This window comes from Schistocerca serialis, chromosome 9 (genome assembly GCF_023864345.2).
Source record: "Schistocerca serialis cubense isolate TAMUIC-IGC-003099 chromosome 9, iqSchSeri2.2, whole genome shotgun sequence".
Lineage (NCBI taxonomy): Eukaryota > Metazoa > Arthropoda > Insecta > Orthoptera > Acrididae > Schistocerca > Schistocerca serialis.
Window position 1 is genome coordinate 253,048,060 of NC_064646.1, and position 19,765 is coordinate 253,067,824.

General features: G+C 43.8%; 1 protein-coding gene across 1 annotated transcript; it reads right to left on the reverse strand.

The window, feature by feature from the left end:
• Window positions 1-1,611: 1,611 nt before the first annotated feature.
• Window positions 1,612-10,217, reverse strand: LOC126418877 (endocuticle structural glycoprotein SgAbd-3). Its single transcript, XM_050085876.1, has 3 exons — window positions 10,087-10,217; window positions 3,932-4,062; window positions 1,612-1,991 (listed from the first exon to the last, which is right to left on the reverse strand). The coding sequence occupies exons 1-3, from the start codon at window positions 10,099-10,101 to the stop codon at window positions 1,721-1,723; spliced, it is 417 nt and encodes a 138-aa protein (XP_049941833.1). The 5' UTR covers window positions 10,102-10,217; the 3' UTR covers window positions 1,612-1,720.
• Between the last annotated feature and the right edge of the window lie 9,548 nt (window positions 10,218-19,765).

The following is a 19,765-nucleotide window of genomic DNA, read 5'->3' on the forward strand; positions in this document are numbered from 1 at the left end:
GGAGGAGAAATGCGTACCATCAGGATTCCGACTTTGATAAAAGTCGGATTGTAGCCTATCGTGATTGCGGTTTATCGTATCGCGACATTGCTGCTCGAGTTGGTCGAGATTCAATTACTGTTATCAGAATATGGAATCGGTGGGTTCGGGAGGGTAATAGGGAATGCCGTGCTGGATGCCAACGGCCTCGTATCACTAGCAGTCTAGATGACAGGGATCTTATCCGAATGGCTGTAACTGATCGTGCAGCCACGTCTCGATCCCTGAGTCAACAGATCGGGACGTTTGCAAGACAATAACCATCTGCATGAAGAGTTCGACGACGTTTGCAGCAGCAGAGACTATCAGCTCGGAGACCATGGCTGCGGTTACCCTTGACGCTGCATCACAGACAGGAGCGACTGCGATGGTGTACTCAACGCCGAACCTGGGTGCACGAATGGCAAAACGTCATTTTTTCGGATGAATCTAGGTTCTGTTTACAGCATCATGATGGTCGCCTCCGTGTTTGGCGACATCGCGGTGAACGCACGTTGGAAGCGTGTATTCGTCATCGCCATACTGGCGTGTCACCCGGCGTGATGTATGGGGTGCCATTGGGTACATGTCTCGGTCACCTCTTAATCGCCGTGGCGGCACTTTGAACAGTGGACGTTAGGTTTCAGATGTGTTACGAGCCGTGGCTCTACCCTTCATTCGATCCCAGCGAAACCCTACATTTCAGCAGGATAATGCACGACCGCAGTTGCAGGTCCTGAACGGGATTTTCTGGATACAGAAAATGTTGGATTGCTGCCCTGACCAGCAGATTCTCCATATCTCTCACCAATTGAAAACGTCTTATCAATGGTGGCCGAGCAACTGGCCCGTCACGATACGCCAGTCACTACTCTTGATGAACTGTGATATCGTGTTGAAGCTGCATGGGCAGCTGTACCTGTACACGCCATCCAAGCTCTGTTTGACTCAATGCCCAGGCCGTTATCATGGCCAGAGGTGGTAGTTCTGGGTACTGATTTCTCAGTATCTATACACCCAAATTGCATGAAAATGTAATCACAAGTCAGTTCTAGTATAATATATTTGTCCAATGAATACTCGTTTATGATCTGCGTTTCTTCGTGGTGTAGCAATTTTAATGGCCAGTAGTGTATTATATTGCCTTTTTCGATTTGTCAGTTTTCATTCCAGGTCGTAAGTAATTACGTAATACAGTTTTGTAGAAATAAGAAAGGGCAAATTGGAGTTATATGGGCTGGGCTAGCACGAGTGCTTCTTTTGCACATTTTGTTTGAGCTCGTTTTCCTGCCATGAATTGGAAATTGTAATCAGTCCAACAACCATTTCTTCGTACTGTTTTCTTCCAGGACAGCTTCGTAACCAAGAAAGCTACGGTGAAATTTGGAAGATAGGGTGAAGGTACTGGCAGAGGTAAAGCCTTCATTGCGTATTGTGAGTTACTCTTCGGTAGCTCATTTGGCAACAGCATTGAATGCGAATGATGGGGTTCCCGGTTTGAGTCCCGATCCGGCACACAGTTTGAAATGTTTGGTTAGCGGATCCACTGGTTGGTCAAAGGATTTGTGGAATGAAGGTGACAAATAAGAGACATTCTTTTTAAATGTACGAAACTTTATTGGTCACGAGTTGCGCGTTTGTACAAAAGACGGAGGAGAAGAAGAGCGAGAGGAGCGGTGTCCATGAGGTGGTGTGGCGACGCTTAAGACCGGGCCTGCGGCTGGCTGGCGATGTAGGCGAGCGCCTTCTGGATGGCCTCTGGGATTGGGGGAGGGGTGGGCAGGTGCGCGCCCTGTGGCACGTAGCCGTTCTCGTCGGCGGTGTACTGGATGGCGAACTGGTTGCCGGCGTCGTCGGTGTAAGAGAAGTCGCCGCGCACGGCTTCACCCAGGCCGTCACCGTCGGGGCCGGGGGCAGACACCTGCTTCAGGGCGCCCTCCTGCGAAGCGCGCTGGCCGTCGGACGTCTCGAAGCTGTGGGAGAAATGCCGAGGTGGCGTTAACAGTCTTCCACAACACACAGAATAGCTGATGTAGGCAGGTTATCGGAATATTAATAAAAATATTTTTCCTACAATTTCTGTTGTAATAGTGCATCACGTACACGTGACTTTATACTGAACACACAAACGTGCACGCACTCACTTCCTGTATTGCTTCAGGTGCTTTTATGAAGAAGCGAAAACTTGGAACAAGTCACATGGGACACAAGTCTGTGTGTGAGGTGGATGGCAGCCTGGCTACATCAAACGGACCGCCTCACCTTGATCCACGCGATTATATAACACCGACTGTCGACCATCACCCTAGCACCTCCGGCTAGCAGCCTCCTACGCAGAGGTTAAAGGTCAGGCAGTATATCAGTCTTCACCGCAAAGGTAATGGGCCTTCTACTGTAAAGACTTAGTGTGACGGGAAATGACTGTCTGTCAAAGCTGTACCGTTAAGTGCCATAAATTCTGAACTGAAGACGCAGCCCATGCGGTAGGCTCTTCGCTAGCTGGCATAGCACTGATGCATCGAAAGAGCAACTAGCTAGTTGCGTCACACGTGCCCCTGATTTCGCCGTGTCGAATCTGAGATTTCTGATTTCTTAGGAGGTATTGATTAAATGAAGACTTCAAGGACCTTAGCGGCTTTTACTAAGTATTATAACAATTTTTTTTATATACTGTACTTTAGTCAGACGAAAAGTTTAAAGAAAACTACGGCCTATTTAGTACTAAATTTAGGTCACGTTTTAACGAAACTAAAACAAAGTATCATGAGTAACAGAGACGAGAAGAAAGGTAACTTTGAGACCTTTCCACCGACCGAGGTGGCCAAGAGGTTCTAGGCGCTACAGTCTGGAACCGCGCGATCGCTAAAGTCGCAGTGTGTGATGTCCTTAGGTTAGTTAGGTTTAAGTAGTTCTAAGTTCTAGGAGACTGATGACATCAACAGTTAAGTCCCATAGTGCTCAGCGCCATTTGAACCATTTTGAGATCTTTCCGGTATATACAGTGGAAGAAGTAGTACTTATAAGTAGGATAAAAAAGGAAGTGAGGTGTGTCATGCAAGGTAATATCAGTAACTGTTGTAGAACAACAAAGCATTTTTTCAGAAAAAATCGTACCATACGATGAATTACTCTTATTATGTACAGAGCTAGGTTTCTGGGAGTTTAGTTGGCGTAGTGCGTTAAATGGAACAGATGTGAACAATATGAATGCTGTATCATAAAAGAATGGAATAACTTTCAGTTTGTTGTCATGATAGTTGAAGATTTATGAAATTAAGAGTGACTAGAAATAACAGGCGAAGAAAGAAGTTAATGAAAGTCACTTCCAGAAAAAGGGACACATTTGTGATATTAGCGTGTCCTGCAAGGTTAACGTGTCTAGTGCAACCGAGTGAAAAGAAGACAAAAGTCAATGTATGTACTCGTACGTAAAATAGGTACCGAACGATTTTGGGTGTGAAATCAGCAAAGGACTGCATTACTTGCTGACTATCGATTTTTTACGGTATTTCAAACTACATGAAGTCCCATTCAGGCCTGGAAGCGCATTCATAAATGAATTCCACCTTTGAAATTTCCTGCCGGACTAAAGTTGTGTACCAGACTGGCAACCGAACTGGGAACATCCTCTTTCACAGGCAAACCGAGCCTTGCTCTTTCATTACATTTCACACGAAATTCAAAGTTCCGGTTAGTTCTGAAACGGCACACACTTTTAATTTCCCAGGAAGTTTCAAAACAGCGTGCACCTCTGCAGAATAAGACAAGCATTCTGGAATTTAATTCCTTATCGACGTACGCTTCTTTGAGAGCATTGAAAAGCTTAAAGAAGTACCGGAACAGCTTCGATACTACTCTTTAAGCATGTTGAGTTGTACGTTCCTAACTATGCCTGATTTCTCGAACATCTCACCTGTAACGGTAGGAGCCATCAAAGTTGACATCGTTGGTGGCAGAGACAATGACGGCGTCCTTGCCTCGTCCTCCAGCGACAGGCCTCTGGGGCAGGGCCATGGCGGCGGCGGCCAGGCACAGCACGGTTACCTGCGGCAGACAATTGAAGCACAGGGGTCAGTACAGGGGTGGTTTTGGGGAAGGAAATAAGCAGTGTTCGTCAGAAATACTGTTTTCAATGGTATTTGTAACAGTGAAGAAGAAGGCACGGGAGGAAGAGCAGGAAGAGGAAGAGAAGAAGTAAGAGATGGAGGAGGAAGAGGACTAAGAAGAAGAGAATGGGAAGAAGAGGAAGAAGTAGAATGAGGAGGAGAAGGAGGAGTAGGAGAAGAAGAGGAAAAGGATGAGAAGAGGAAGTAGGAGAAGGAAGATGAGGCGGAGGTGACGGATATGGAGGAGGAAGAAGAAAGCAGGTGGATGAGAAGAAGAAGGAGGGAGAGAAGGAGAGAGAAGAAGAGGATGTAAGAAGAAGAGAACAGAACTGTACAAGACTTCAATCAAAAATACGCTCCCATACGTAGTAATAGATTAGCAGTCATCGTAAACGATGCACTCATTGTACCGTAGCTGTCCTTAGTCGTCCAGAGACTTTAATCTCGCTAACTCTAACGTCGAGGCTCATTTGATGCGCTCGTTCAGCATCCCAGAAAGTCTGTGTTTGGAAAAGAAAATGGAGAGCAACCAATGGCAAGCTTCAGTTTTGAACCATTCCGGGATGTATTCACTCGTGGTTTGTAGGATAATATTGACGTCACGATTCATCGGCGTCATCTGCTTGAGTCAGAGAGTGAGGTCCTCACGCGTGGCTCACGCGGAATTGCTCTGCAAATGAAAGGCGAATGACTGCAAACGCCATTCGGAATCATACTTTCAACTTGTTGTCGCAATATACGCTCCTGCTTTTCCAGGTTACAGAACTGATACTTTTGGGAAAAAAATGTTGAGCCGATTACAAATGTGATTTAGAGAAAGACGTAGCGTCATTGACTCCATCACAGTATCACTTGTTGATCACATATTTTTATCATTTCAGTTCCGAACCAATCATTGGTGTATGTGGAATTATTTTTCTCTAAACGTCGGTTTCATTCATGAAATAATGAAGCGTTGACATTCGGATACACTTTCGCTTTAGTGAGAAGTACGAATGCTGAATGAAATGTTTTTCTGATAATGAGTATAGTATCGTCCTTGGGGCGAGAGACTGATATTCTGATTAGAACTGTCGTAAGATAAAGGTTGAACATCCAGTCGACATACAAATAATAATAGATTGAGTTGTTCGTTCAGAGAATACAAGAAATAAATGGCCGTCTAGGTAAACCGGGGGGAACTTAAATCGTGATGACTGCAGAAGAAATTTGACGGCAGATTTTCTTGAGTACCACTTCGGGCAAATTGCTTATCGGTCGGTCGATAATGTGGGCATCTCGTTTCTTATTGCCGGATTTCTCACCTGAACTCTTCTCTTGTAATGTCGTTATCTAGAGACCAGGCCTGAACAAAGTCAAATATTAATCGGAGACTATCACTTTGTACCGAAATTTTGCAAGGGAAATATTAATTCAACTTCCAGGAGATATGAAACCCATGCGCACATTTCGTCAACAATTGTACTATTCTTTGACGTTTTCTGAAGTGTCCTCGCAGATATTCCCCCTCTCGCCACTCCGTCTCCCCTTTTATCGACGTACAGAAACTCGCATCGGCCATCGCTGTGAGAAGGCACGCGATATCGTGAAGAGCAAACGCACTGGCGAGGCTCTTGCGGTTTGCATGCCGGGAGTCCCTGACATTCAGTGGACGCCTGTCGTAAGAACTTCGTGCTCGGCCCCTCCTACCGGGGATAGCGCAGATACGGGCAGAGGGCAAGGTCGGCAGATGCGCAACAAGTGGACGTCTTCCGATGGCATCTCTCGCCCGCAAAAGGCGCTGCCGCCCTCACTGCCAAGACGTCGGTGTCACGCATCTCTCACCAGGAAGCTGCGTGCGAGGTGGCGACATTCCACACTGTACAGTACACGCATTCAACGTAACCACTAGCTGTACATTCCCGCCCTGCACATTTCGCTGCCATTTCTTCAACTTCTAGTATGTACTCTACGAAAGAAGATGAACGTATGTACTTCAGCAGTACAACTGAGGGAAACATGAACTTAATCGCAATCCGTTATAACTAATGAAGTCGATAAAAGCCGAAATCTACAGCAAAAAAGATCTACTAATCCGAAGAGTAGTTTGGAAACAGCATAAAGAACTAGGAAGGGATGGGTGAGTCTGTCGAAGGAACCATTCCGATAAGGCCCAAGTGATTTCGGGAAGACTTGAAAAACGCGTATGAGAAACAGTCGAAAGACTTTATAGTTCTGCTGCGCTTCAATGGGTTCACTCTCTTGAACGCTTCACACTTTCGTCTGAAATGCATTTGGAACGCAGCTAAGATACAAAATTCTTATTGCCTCAAATTTCTACCCCGCTCTTCTCGATATCGTCTCTGTATAGTATCACTGCTTTTTGCAGCTTTAATCGGTGAAAGAAATCGGTATTCAACCCTAAGATTTGCTGTTGTGATTTAACAGCCATATTCTTGTTAGAGGCTCTAGACTCTTGCATTCGGCAGGACTCTTGAACTGTCTTACCCAGAAAGTTACATCTGGACCTATACTTTTACGTGTACTCCAAATCACGGCGAAATTTAGCATTTTTCCATTAGAAAGTGACAGAAAAATTCCAAAGTCTGACCGTGGATCGAGTCCTCATCGTGTGATTTGCAGTGTGTCACATACCCACTGAAACAGTGAGCGTCGTCACAACCATTTTTCGACAGCAAACATTGAAACCTCGTTAGAATAGGCAACAGATATTCCGTGCTTTTCCGGAAAATGTGTTTATACTAGAGTTGTACTTTTAAGAGTCAGTTCTCCCTCATAGGAGCACATTTAATGGAAAGGCATTATACATTTCCGCCGTCTTGAAACACAATTTCTTACTGCTCTCTCCTCAGTCGTAAACATTTCTGCCCACAAGGACTGTGTTGACACCAAGGAGCGTTCTACGTAAATCACTAATGCCTCGAAATCGCTGTCTTACGTGAAGCAAATAATGCAAAATTCCACATATCCTTTCGTTAGATGAAAATATTGAGCCTCGAGTGAGCGAAGACCATGTAACTGAGAGAAACCCGAACATTGTGAACAGTGGGTGCGCCGACACCGTGAGAAGACGACCGTGTGTAGAGGCGAGCACAAGGACCCACAGCGGTGACCTCGTTTCATAGCCTGGCGGACGTTACGTCGGCGCGCTGCCCCCGTTTCCGGACGGTCCTTCGAGAGTATCCCGTTGCGCAATGGCGTCCTCTCCAGCGTCACTCAGCGGCGAGAAAGGTGCTCAGTCACCGTGCCCGATAGGCTGTCCAGCTTGCTGGCAGCTCCGGCCGCTGCGTTCGCTTTCCAGCATCTTAATTGGGATGGGTCCTTCTTTCGATAGGTCACCAGACGATCCACGCTTCCACTTAACACGGCGGGAAATTTACTTGCACCCGTAACCGTCCATCGTTCAAACCTGTTGCGACACGCTGTGATGTCTTCGTGGCTACACTACCCGTTTCCATAATAGGCCGGACTGCTTTCACCAAACGCTTATCCCTGGCAGGCAAGGACTCCAGTAAATGCGATATCGGGGAAACGTCGTATGTGGCAAATACTTCTACGGTATTACCCATATTAAAATTGTAGTGTATGCCTCACTTTCACTTAAAGCTACAAGCTAAATAATCGGATGAGAAGAAAAATGCTATTTCCCTTCCACCGTCATTTTAAAAGGTATGGATGACAGAAAATAACATCAGAACACTGTTATCAATGCTACTGCGCTTTTTAAACGTTTCACACCTTTCAAAAACTTCGTTAAAACTGCATCTTCGTTCCAGAAATGTAAGCTCTAGACTGGTATTGCTGTTATAACTATTGTAAGTCTGCTTGAAGCTATGAAACTAGGGCAAAGTTTGTGTAGCTTATGTCGCCTTCGTATACGTACTTAACTCTGCTGACTCCTAGGCAAGACATGATTGATGATGATGCAACTGAAAGTGAAATGATGTTAAACGATCGTATGTGGACTGAATACGACATCGACAGACATGTCGTTCCTCAGAGAGGGATATTCGCGTTTAAATTTTAATAGATCTTTCCCATGAAATGCGCGCGTATTCTGCTTGAACGCGGGATCGTTCAGTTATGTGTTGTACTTGAGTTTCACAAAGAAAACTTAAGGCGAAAGTGCCCGTACTAAACGGAAGACGCAGCTAAGGCTTTCGCATGTAAATGACACTGTCTTCAACAGGCATATAAATGTGTTCTCTTCCGGTTTAGAAAAACTTAGTACTGTGCTAGGATTTGCCGTAATCTCCAGTCTAGGAGACAACTCATTACTTGCAGGGAAAATTACAGTTTAACCTGCAGTTCAAACTGCAGAGCAACTTAATTTTTCTACATTAACGGAGCAAAGCCAGAGGTGGAATATGTGTTGAGCCCTCAGTGCAGCTGTGCGTAATATGCGCATCCTGGATTCAGTAATGTACGAAAGTTGCGTGTCAGTTCCATAAATGTAAGAGCATAGACGATGTTGCAAATATAAAACAGGGAAATCGTCACCAAGCGGTGAAACTTGAGATACAATTATCTCACTTTGTGTCAGCTTTACAGAACGGAATGATAGTAAGGACATGCTGACTAGCACAAAAGACAGGATTGTCGTGTGAAATACACCAGCTGTAAAAAACCTCCTGTTGATGCTGGTGATTAAACTGTAGGTAGTATTTAGTAATTAATCTGACTGGTCCGACGCCTACTGAAAAGCAGATTTCGGAATTTTTATTTACAAAAGTCGGACAATAAAAGGATTTTTCAAATTGGTTAGTACTGTCATCATAGTATACATACTGAGAAAGATGTTCTCAAAATTTATGCTGGTCTACACAACACGTGTGAAAGCATAGAGGTAGTCTACATTTTTCAGCTTGCGTTTACTAGTGCTTCAGGATTATTGGAACATTACTTTTCCCATATAAAGCCTTGTTTTGAAGCTAATGAATGTATTTTGGTGAACGTGACAAGACCTTCTATGTGACGTTTATACGTGTGGAACTATTTCCTCTAGCCCAGTCTATTTCTCCGGACAAAGAATGGAAAGAGAGAAAAAACATTATTCTTGCAGTTGACTAATTCAGTTTTCATTCCACAGACAGTCTCAACATTGATGATTTTTCTGCGATACGCAGGTAATATCACTGTCACTGTGGGCACTCTTCAGTTTGAATGAGGTGCATAGTATGTAAGAACTATGAAATTGTTAAGAACCTAACGTTTCTATAGAAACTGCTTTCAAACTGTTGAATAAATTTTTTTGACTAGACGGGACCAACTTGGTCATTTGTGGATGTGTGAAAGAATTTTCTCTAGCTTTTCTTGTTTTAATTTTTCTGGACTATGTATTGAGTGACAAGAACTGAACTGCTTCAGCTCACATCCCACTGATAGTACTAGTGCATTCTGTTCTGCCATAAATAGGCTGGTGCAGACTTCATCTTTCAACCAGGTTACAGAATGAGATGCAACGTACTTCTGGATTACGAAATTATTAGAACCTGAAGCTTTCATTAAAAACCTTGCTGTGAGGCTAGTAAATATTCTGGCGACCGTGACAGGACTAACTTGCTTTTCTTCTCTAGACTTGTGAAAGTCTTTCTCCGTCCTACTAAACGCCTTTGGATGGTGATTGCAAAGAGCAAGTGGAAGCCAGACGCAGCAGTGGGAACGAGACGTGGGAGAGCGTGGGTCAGCACTTCCGTGGGCGTTTGCAGCTTCTGAGAAGCGGCCTACCCACGGGGTGGCAGACAATGGGAGAGCGATAGCGAGTAGAAAGCGGACGCCGGCCGCGCCTCTGAGTATGCGCCCTGCAGTGCACCGGTGCGCCGGAGTGCAGACGCCGCCCGGACTGACAGCTTTCGCGGCTCGAAATGCGAAGTCAAACAGACGGAGGGAGGGAGAGAGAGTGAACGAGAGGAGTGGTCCAACGCATTGGAACACCCGTCGTCACGTGCAGCCTCCGACTTACCAGCTTGAAGAACATGGCGGTGGTAGTGGTGGTGGTGGTGGAGAAGCTGAGAGTGTCTCTTGTGCTCTGCAGACCTGGAAGGACTGATGTACCGACCACGGGCCGCGGGCCCTATTTATACGGGGGCGAGAGCTGCTGCGTTGTCGTCCGGTGGACGGAGAGGCGCCAGGGGAGGGGGGAGAGAAGAAGAGCGCGTGTGCTCCCAGGAAAGGCGCCCAGCCGAGCTGGGGTCGGCCGCCAAAGGTTGCGATAGGGCCGCGTGCCGCCGCCGTCCCCGCCTCTGCTGCTGGCATTTCTCAGGCCGGCGGCCGATGGGCAACCCGTCCGATACCACGCGTCACCTGCTGTGCTCACACCCAACCTACCGAACTCCTTTCCCACTTTAGAAACAGGGAGACTTACGACTTCATTATTTTGTTTGCTACCCTTTGCGTTTGACCTGTCACCTAGTGATTAAGACACCTTGCCTTTCCAAAATACTAAATGATTTTTCATTTTAACTGGATGAGACTAAGACACGTGAACACAAAATAAGCAGTCTCGCTTATGCGGGTGACTTAGTTGTGATGGCAGATTCGATTGAAAGTTTGCAAAGTAATATTTGAGAGCTAGATCAGAAATGTTAGGACTATGGTATGAAGATTAGCATCTCCAAAACGAAAGTAAAGTCAGTGAGAAAGAGATATAAACGGATTGAGAGCCAAATAGGAGGAACAAAGTTAGAAGAGGTGGACGGTTTCAAGTACTTAGGATGCGTATTCTCACAGGATGGCAACATAGTGAAAGAACTGGAAGCGAGGTGCAGCAAAGCTAATGCAGAGGGCGCTCAGGTACGATCTACTCTCTTCTGCAAGAAGGAAGTCAGTACCAAGACTAAATTATCTGTGCACCGTTCAATTTTTCGACCAACTTTGTTGTATGGGAGCGAAAGCTGGGTGGATTCAGGTTATCTTACCAATAAGGTTGAGGTTACGGATATGAAAGTGGCTAGGATGATTGCAGGTACTAGTAGATGGGAACAATGGCAGGAGGGTGTCCACAATGAGGAAATCAAAGAAAAACTTGGAAAGAACTCTATAGATGTAGCAGTCAGGGCGAACAGGCCTAGATGGTAGGGTCATGTTACACGCATGGGAGAAGCAAGGTTACCCAAGAGACTCATGGATTCAGCAGTAGAGGGTAGGAGGAGTCGGGGTAGGCCAAGGAGAAGGTACCTGGATTCGGTAAAGAATGATTTTGAAGTAATAGGCTTAACATCAGAAGAGGCACCAATGTTAGCACTGAACAGGGGATCATGAAGGAATTTTATAAGGAGGACTATGCTCCACACTGAGCGCTGAAAGGCATAATCAGTCTTAAATGATAATGATGATGATCATGATGACTGAGATTTGATAAATTACAGTTGCTTCTCGCAGCCTTATAAAGTGTATTCAGCACACCTTCCGACTGCATGTTCCTGTGTCACATAACTCTTCTGACTTCATCTTCCCATCTTCTTTTAGAGCGACCTCTTCCTTTATTAGTTGAAATCAATTGCATAATATTCTTAGGTCATTTGTCGTCACCCAAACGGCATACATGCACAAACTATCACAGTTGTTCTGCTTCGACTGGATCCATTACAATGGTATCCATGTTCATTCTGTAACGTACGTCTTCATTTTTAATTTTATCCGATGGTGTCAAACCATAGCAACACCTCCAAAATCTCATCTCCGCTGGTGTTAAGTTCCTCTTAATTCTTGCTGTTATTTCCCTTGTTTCTACTCCATACGTTACTTTAGTTCCTAGATAACAGAACACGTCATGTCATTCTCAATGGAGAGAAATCTTCCGAAGTAAGAGTGATTTCAGGTGTGCCGCAGGGGAGTGTCGTAGGACCGTTTCTGTTCACAATATACATGAATGACCTTGTGGATAGCATCGGAAGTTCACTGATGCTTTTTGCGGATAATGATGTAATATATCGAGAGGTTGTAACAATGGAAAAATGTACTGAAATGCAGGAGCATCTGCAACGAATTGACGCATGGTGCAGGTAATGGCAATTGAATCTCAATGTAGACAACTGTAATGTGCTGCGAATACATTGAAAGAAAGATCCTTTATCATGTAGCTACAATATAGCAGGTCAACAACTGGAAGCAGTTAATTCCATAAATTATCTGGAAGTAGGCATTAGGAGTGATTTAAAATGGTATGATCATATAAAGTTGATCGTCGGTAAAACATTTGCCAGACTGAGATTCATTGGAAGAACCCTAAGGAAAAGCAATCCGAAAACAAAGGAAGTAGGTTACAGTACACTTGTTCGCCCACTGCTTGAATACTGCTCACCGGTGTGGGATCCGTACCGGATAGGGTGGATAGAAGAGATAGAGAAGATCCAACGGAGAGCAGAGCGCTTCATTACAGGATCATTTAGCAATCACGAAAGCGTTAGGGAGATGACATATAAACTCCAGTGGAAGACTCTGCAGGAGAGACGCTCAGTAGCTCGGTACCGGCTTTTGTTGAAGTTTCAAGAACATACCTTCACCGAGGAGTCAAGCAGTATATTGCTCCCTCCTACGTATATCTCGCGAAGAGAGATTAGAGCCCACACAGAGGAATACCGACAATCTTTCTTTCCACGAACAATACGAGACTGGAACAGAAGGGAGAACCGATAGAGGTACTCAAAATACCCTCCGCCACACACCGTCAGGTGGCCTGCGGAGTATGGATGTAGAGGTAGATGTAGATATAGTATTTATAATAATTTTCTAATATCTCAGTCTTCGTTTCTGATCTAATACGTGTGTTCCGCAAATCTCGGTTTTAATTCTTTGGTTACTTGTCTACCTCGCGGATTCTGGTCTCAGTTTCGCTTTTACAATGTATCCATCTTCGTTAATTTGTAAGAATTTACAAACCCTACGACTTAAAAATCTAAAATCATGACGTAGTTCACTCCTCCAGTAACTATTTTTTTCTCTAAATTAACAGTTGATAATTATCTTTTATACTCTCTGTGCAACTTTCTAACCATGTACTTCGGTCATACTCTTCCTCTGCAATAATGACCTGGTCATTAGCAGACTGAAAAGTGTAGAAGATATCATTTACAGACACAACCATAAAATTAAGGCGGAATTCAAATATTTTTTAAATGTGTAGGTGCTATCGTGCATGCTTGGCTTAAACCTATGGTAATTGGAATCTCTCCATATGTTTGTACCTACATCAATTCTCCAAACTTTGGCACTATACAAAACCGTAATTGTATGAACATATAAACTACTCATGCCATTCTCCACTATTTACGGAGGGTACTGCTACCACAGACTTTCTTAAGATGAACGAAAATCATATGGATCTCGAAATTCTTGGTCAGCGTTTTCTCCACGAGCTGCTTTAGGGAAAACGTAGGGTCTGTGCGTGATCTTATGGAACACGTTCTGTTCTTATATAATTTTCCCATATAGCCTAGAGACTGAATCTATTACACTTACTCTTCTATAGATTGGGCATTTTTTTCTGTAGCAGCCTGTTTGTATTCTGGATAGGTATTATGTTTTCCATTCCTGTTGTAATTGTTCCCCCGCAAGAAGCAACTGAAAATATAGGCCATGCACTTAAAACGAAGCTTATTTGGTTACTCAGCCTTTTAACAAAATTTTAACGGAATTACAACTTCATATCTTAAAACGTAGAAATGCTTAATATTACCAATTTGTTTACGAAGAATGTATGAAACATAGGTATATAGTGAAGAGTTTAGATTTATAGAATGCTATCACTGATGTGTCGAGAAAGAAGCGTTTCCGAAAGACACTGAGCCCCTCACTCCTGAGCAGGCACCACGTCATCCACTGCTACTACTCGCCATCCAAGAGCGCAGACCTCAGCAATATTTTGAACCACTCGCTCTCAGAAGACGTAATCCATACATCGAGGTTAGGTTCTATTTCTCATCTACTCCTTTTCCTCTACTCCTCGGGCCAGCGCCTACTGTCCTCTATTTCTGCATCTGCCTCGGAGTTTAATATTAATGTCTAACACGGACTTGTTTCCGTGACGCTCCGGTAACTATCAGCAATCACGTTTATTTGTATCACTAGATATAGTTCTAGTAGTTATGCTTCTTTAGACCCCTACAATGTTTCTACATACATGTTGTGTCTAATATAGTGAAGTGGTCAGTATTGTTTCATTCTTATAGAACTAAACTGGGTTATTAGCTACCAATTATAGTGTTTAACTAAGCCTACGTTATTACTTATACTTGGTCCTTATTGTATAGTGATCAGTTTTTGCGTGTGGTGGATTGATCCGTTGCTCGTTCTAGTATCACTTATTTGCTGTCACTTGTTCTCCTTTAACGTAAATGCCCACGCGTTACTTTACAAATGGCATCAAAGACTCATTACGGCTGAGAGAGAGCGATATATATAGAACATTACGTGAACTATGAACTTACTTACTGCTGATTTAGCAATTTCGGACAGGTATAGAATGGTATGATTTCAGCTCAACTGTAATTAGCGGCACTGTTGAAAGCTGCCTTTTTGAATACCGAATGTAATATGATTAATTATGATAACATTCCATCTAATAGAGAGGATTACGCATCCGGAAATGTAGCTATGAAGATCATTTATGAAAAAATATAATATCATGAATGGAAAATATACGTACATAAATGTTGTATCTAATATAATGAAGTGATCAGTATTGTTTCATTCTTATAGAACTGTATTTGGTTATTAGCTAGCAATTTTAGTGTTTAACCAAGCCAATGTTAGTACTTATACTTGCTCCTTATTGTATAGTGATCAGTTTCTACGTGTGGTGGATTGATCTGTTGCTCGTTCTAGTATCACTTTTTTGCTGTCACTTGTTCTCCTTCTCCCTTTTCTGTGTCTCGGAAAATTATGTGATGTACCTTCATTCGCAGGGAACTTTGCATCCTGGGAAATCAGTAAAGCATGCACCACATTCGTTTATGCGCTATTTTGTACGATTAATTTCTGTACTTTTATCGAACTTAATACACAACTTGGGCATTGATTCCCATGCCGCAGACTGAGTACGTCATAGCACCCAAGGCAGCATCCCCAAGGCGGCCGATTGTACCTCTGACTATTTTAAGAATTATCAGGGTCGACGATCGCCGGAATTCTGCAGAGCCACAGAAATTTTATTCCTGGTGCTGACTTCGACATCTAGAGGCAGACAGAGTATGATTACGAATTTAAACTGCCCTCTACATACCATTCGTCATTTTGATATGTAGGCTTGAGAATTGAAGCAGGAATTAATTTAATACCTTTAAGTGTGGGAGATATTTGTGTTAAACATATTGGGGAAGCAACGTGTATCACTCAAAAGTTTCCATTCAAGTCACCAGATATCATTTAGTCGTTTTATAACTTAGCTTCAGTTTAATGGGGACAGAAAATACACTGCATCCTTGCGGCCTGTACTCTCGTTTCTGCAAGTGCTCTTTGTGCATATATGCTGTTGATATGTGTGCCCCGTCGTTCAGACCGCTCCAGAGGGTCTGCTCTCTAAGTGACTGTGTTATGTCATCGTGTGAGTGTGTTAGTCGCCTTCCTTGCGACCAAGCGTCACAGTTTACGAGTATGTGATCTGGCGTCCCTCTCTCTCCGCGGGCTCAATCGGGCTAATACTCGAGGTTTACACGCAACAAATGCGTGGGGATAGCCCGCGACTGGTTAGGAAATGAACTATGCTGCGGCTGGGATTGACGTGTTTAATTCTCAAACACTCCCTGATGCATTTGTCCATGGGCCTAAAACTTGGTGATAGGAGACTGCCAAAGTCTTGCATAGTATCGCTACATTCGTACTGCCTACTGGATGGACGTCTTGTACTTCAGTCACCTTGTACGATTCGGTACTCTCCATATGTGATTATCCCTGTTGCAAATCATTCGCACATCGTCTGAGAAGCATGCCCAGAGCAGTCCGAAGCATAATTATGTTGCAAATTCATTTCTTGATAGCGGACTTTCTGTCCATTTCAAAGTTAGGTTTTTGTTGCTGTTGCGCCCTTTGACGTCAGCGTGGTATATCTCTTGCTACGTCGTCTTCACCATCTTTGACGGCCCTTCATTAGGAACGAATACTGTGTTTCTACGTTATGAAATAGTTCTATCGACTCCTAATCGCTACACATTCAGAGAACTTGTAAGACGCGTGTATTTCTATTGTCTATTGTCAAACCACAATTTATGAGAGATATTTATATTTTATTAATAGGATTAAGTAGGAATAATTAATATTTGTCATTTTGGAAATAATTGTGGTAGCAGGGAATGTCTGCACCAAAGTATTGTTGGCGGGAGAGACCGCACATTGATATAATTTTAGACGGCCGTAGTGGCTGAACGGTTCTAGGCGCTACAGTCCGGAGCCGCGCGACCGCTATGGTCGCAGGTTCGAATCCTGCCTCGGGCATGGATGTGTGTGATGTCCTTAGGTTAGTTAGGTTTAAGTAGTTCCAAGTTATAGGGGACTGATGACCTCAGCAGTTAAGTCCCATAGTGCTCAGAGCCATTTGAACCACTTGATATCATTTTAAAAAGGGCGGGAGAGACCGCGTATGGACACATTTTAAGAAAAGAGCGGGAAAGACCGCGCATTGATACATTTTGTAATGGTATCACGGATTGTCTGCCCACAAAGCATTGTTGGCGGCAGAGACCGCACTTTAGCGTTCGTAGGAAGTCAGTAGTAAGCGAGATGTGAAGCGAGTCGGTAGCAGGTCTGAAGCGAAAGGTTGAGAGGTGCGGTGTGCCTGCCAGCTATGATTTACAATAGATTATAAACGGGTGTACAGAGACATCGGCTAACTATTATCATAAGAGGAACTAATATTATTGAATTATTTTTTTTGAGAAACTCAAGACTACTGAAGGTATGTTTGCGCAATGCTAGTTGTAAGATTATTGTAAAAAGTAAGTCCCAGTTGAACGTTTGTAAAATCATTTCATTACCAACATTCTATGTTTCGTCGAAAGAATTAGCAAATCACTTTTAATAAGCAGCATTTTAAATTTGTATGCGAAGATTGCGCTTATTATTATTGAGAAAGAGAATTAGTTTCAAAGGGAAGATTTCATTTGTTATTAATAAGCAAGTGATAGAAATCCTAAGGGAAGGTTTCATAGGTTATTGTAGAAGGGAAGGTTGCGTATCAAAAGAGACATGGGAGATGGGAAGGTTTCAAACTTCGTTCCTGTGAAACACAGCTCCCTTTTTATTCAGCCGACGTGATATCGACAGCGCTTCTCATGCTGAGGCCTTATTTATTGATATTGAGAACAGTTTTGGCGCCGATCCTCATACGCGGCTTGTAGTCAAATCGCAAACATACGCTTTCCATATTAGGTGCATTGTGCTGCCACCTATTGTCACGTACTCCATATCAGCGACCTCAGTAGTCATTAGACATCCTGAGAAAGCACAATGGAGCGCTCAGCGGAACCCACGGACTTCGAACGTGGTCAGGTGACTGGGTGTCACTTGTGTCGTAAGTGTGTGACGTATTCTACACTCCTAAACATCCGTAGGTCAACTGTTTATCATGTGATGGCGACATGGAAACGTGAAGAGACATATACAGCACAAAAACGTACAGGCCGAACTCGTCTGTTGACTGACAGACACCGCCGACACTTGAAGAGGGTCGTAATGTGTAACAGGCTGTACTGTGACAGTTAGGCGGGAGGTGGGAAAACTTGGATTTTCATGGTCGAGCGGCTGCTCATAAGCCACACATCATCCCGGTAAATGCGAAACGATGCCTCGCTTGGTCTAAGGAGCGTAAACATTGGACGACTGAACAGTGGAAAAACGTTGTGTGGAGTGACGAATCACGGGGGTGGGTATGGCGAATGCCAAGTGAACGTCATCTGCCAGCGTGTGTATTGCCAACAGTAAAATTCGGAGGCGGTGGTGTTATGGTGTGCTCGTGTTTTTCATGGAGAGGGCCTTGGACCCCTTGTTGTTTTGGGTGGCACTAGCATAGCACAGGCCTACATTAATGTTTTAAGCTTCCCACTGTTGAAGACCAATTCGGAGATGGCGATTGCATCTTTCAACACGATCGAGCAGGTGTTCATAATGCACGACCTGTGGTGGAGTGGTTACACGACGATAACACCCATGTAATCGACTGGTCTGCACAGAGTCCTGACCTCAATCTTGCAGAACACCTTTGCGATGTTTTGGAACGCCGAATTCGTGCCAGACCTCACCGACCGACATCGATACCTCTCCTCAGTGCAGCACTCCGTGAACAATAGGCTGCCATTCCCGAAGAAACCTTCCAGTACCCGATTGGACGTATGCCTGCTAGAGTGGAAGCTGTCATCAAGGCTAAGGGTGGGCCAACACCATACTGAATTCCAACATTACGGATAGAGGGTGCCACGAACTTGTAAGTCATTTTCAGCCAGGGGTCTGGATACTTTTGGTCACGTAGTATAGGTAGAAAATATCATTTTGGCATAACCAGAAGTTCGCACAGGAAGATGTAAGTCTCCATCATCGCATGTGTGTTTCTAGAGTAGAACGGTAGACATATATTCTGAAATTGGCTCCATGCATCCTCTGCAAAACACTTAAGTGATCTTTGTAGAGTAATCATGTGGATGTAGTTCTAGAAAGTTTGGGGTGAAAGTCATTTTGGACCTGTAAGTGCCGGCATCAGCTGCTGGTATTACTTTTTGTTGATTTTTTCAAACCCTTTTTTTCATCGCATCGTATGCCGCTTAGAACATGTATAGTCAACAGGTGGTAAAATACATCACTTTTGCGGTCATTTATTACTATTTTTATCACGGGTTGTTGTACGTTGTTATAGGATACAATTAGCTATATTAGCAAAGAAAAAATTCTATACGGGAGTGTACTTTTAAAACTTTATAGGAGATCTATTTTAGTACCTAGTGATTACATATTCTAGAGCTGCGGCTGACGGTCGGTATTGCCTGAAACTGGTCCGGTAATTGTTTAAACAAGTGAAGGTAAATTGTTATAAGCAGGTTTCTTACACACTTACTTCATAGATGTGGCCCTAGTGTCTGCTTGTATAGTCCACAGTTCCTTATCCCCTCTCTCCCAATCGTATTCCATACGCGTCTACATTTTTGTATTTTATCATTTCTGATGCGTAAATAGCGTTGCGTTTTGTTATTTACATCCTCTATATTTCGTTACCATGTGACCATGAATCCTTTTACGTACCTAGCAGACGAACACCTTAATTACAACGTCAAACTGATCAAAAATATCTGGACACCCAGGACACCCCTATGTAATCCGGGATTACGGGAGGTGGACCCGTCAGTATAAAAGGAGGCGTGGAGTATTATGTTGTCATCAGAGGAGCAGTAAATGCATTATGAGTCTTTCAGGAGAGCTCAGTGACTTTCCAAAGTGAGCTAGATATTACATGTCACCTGAGCAAAAAATCCACCAAAGACATTGCAAGCCTCCTAAACGTGGCCAAGTCGAGTGGTGGTAATTGCTAATTTATTCTTCTCGAATTAAATGAAGCCGAATTCGTGAAAACGTAGCGAAGTTAACTAACTCATACTTCAACTTGTATAGTTGTTATCTAAGATCTATGAAATTTTTGTCAGTTTTCAAACCTCACCTTCCTG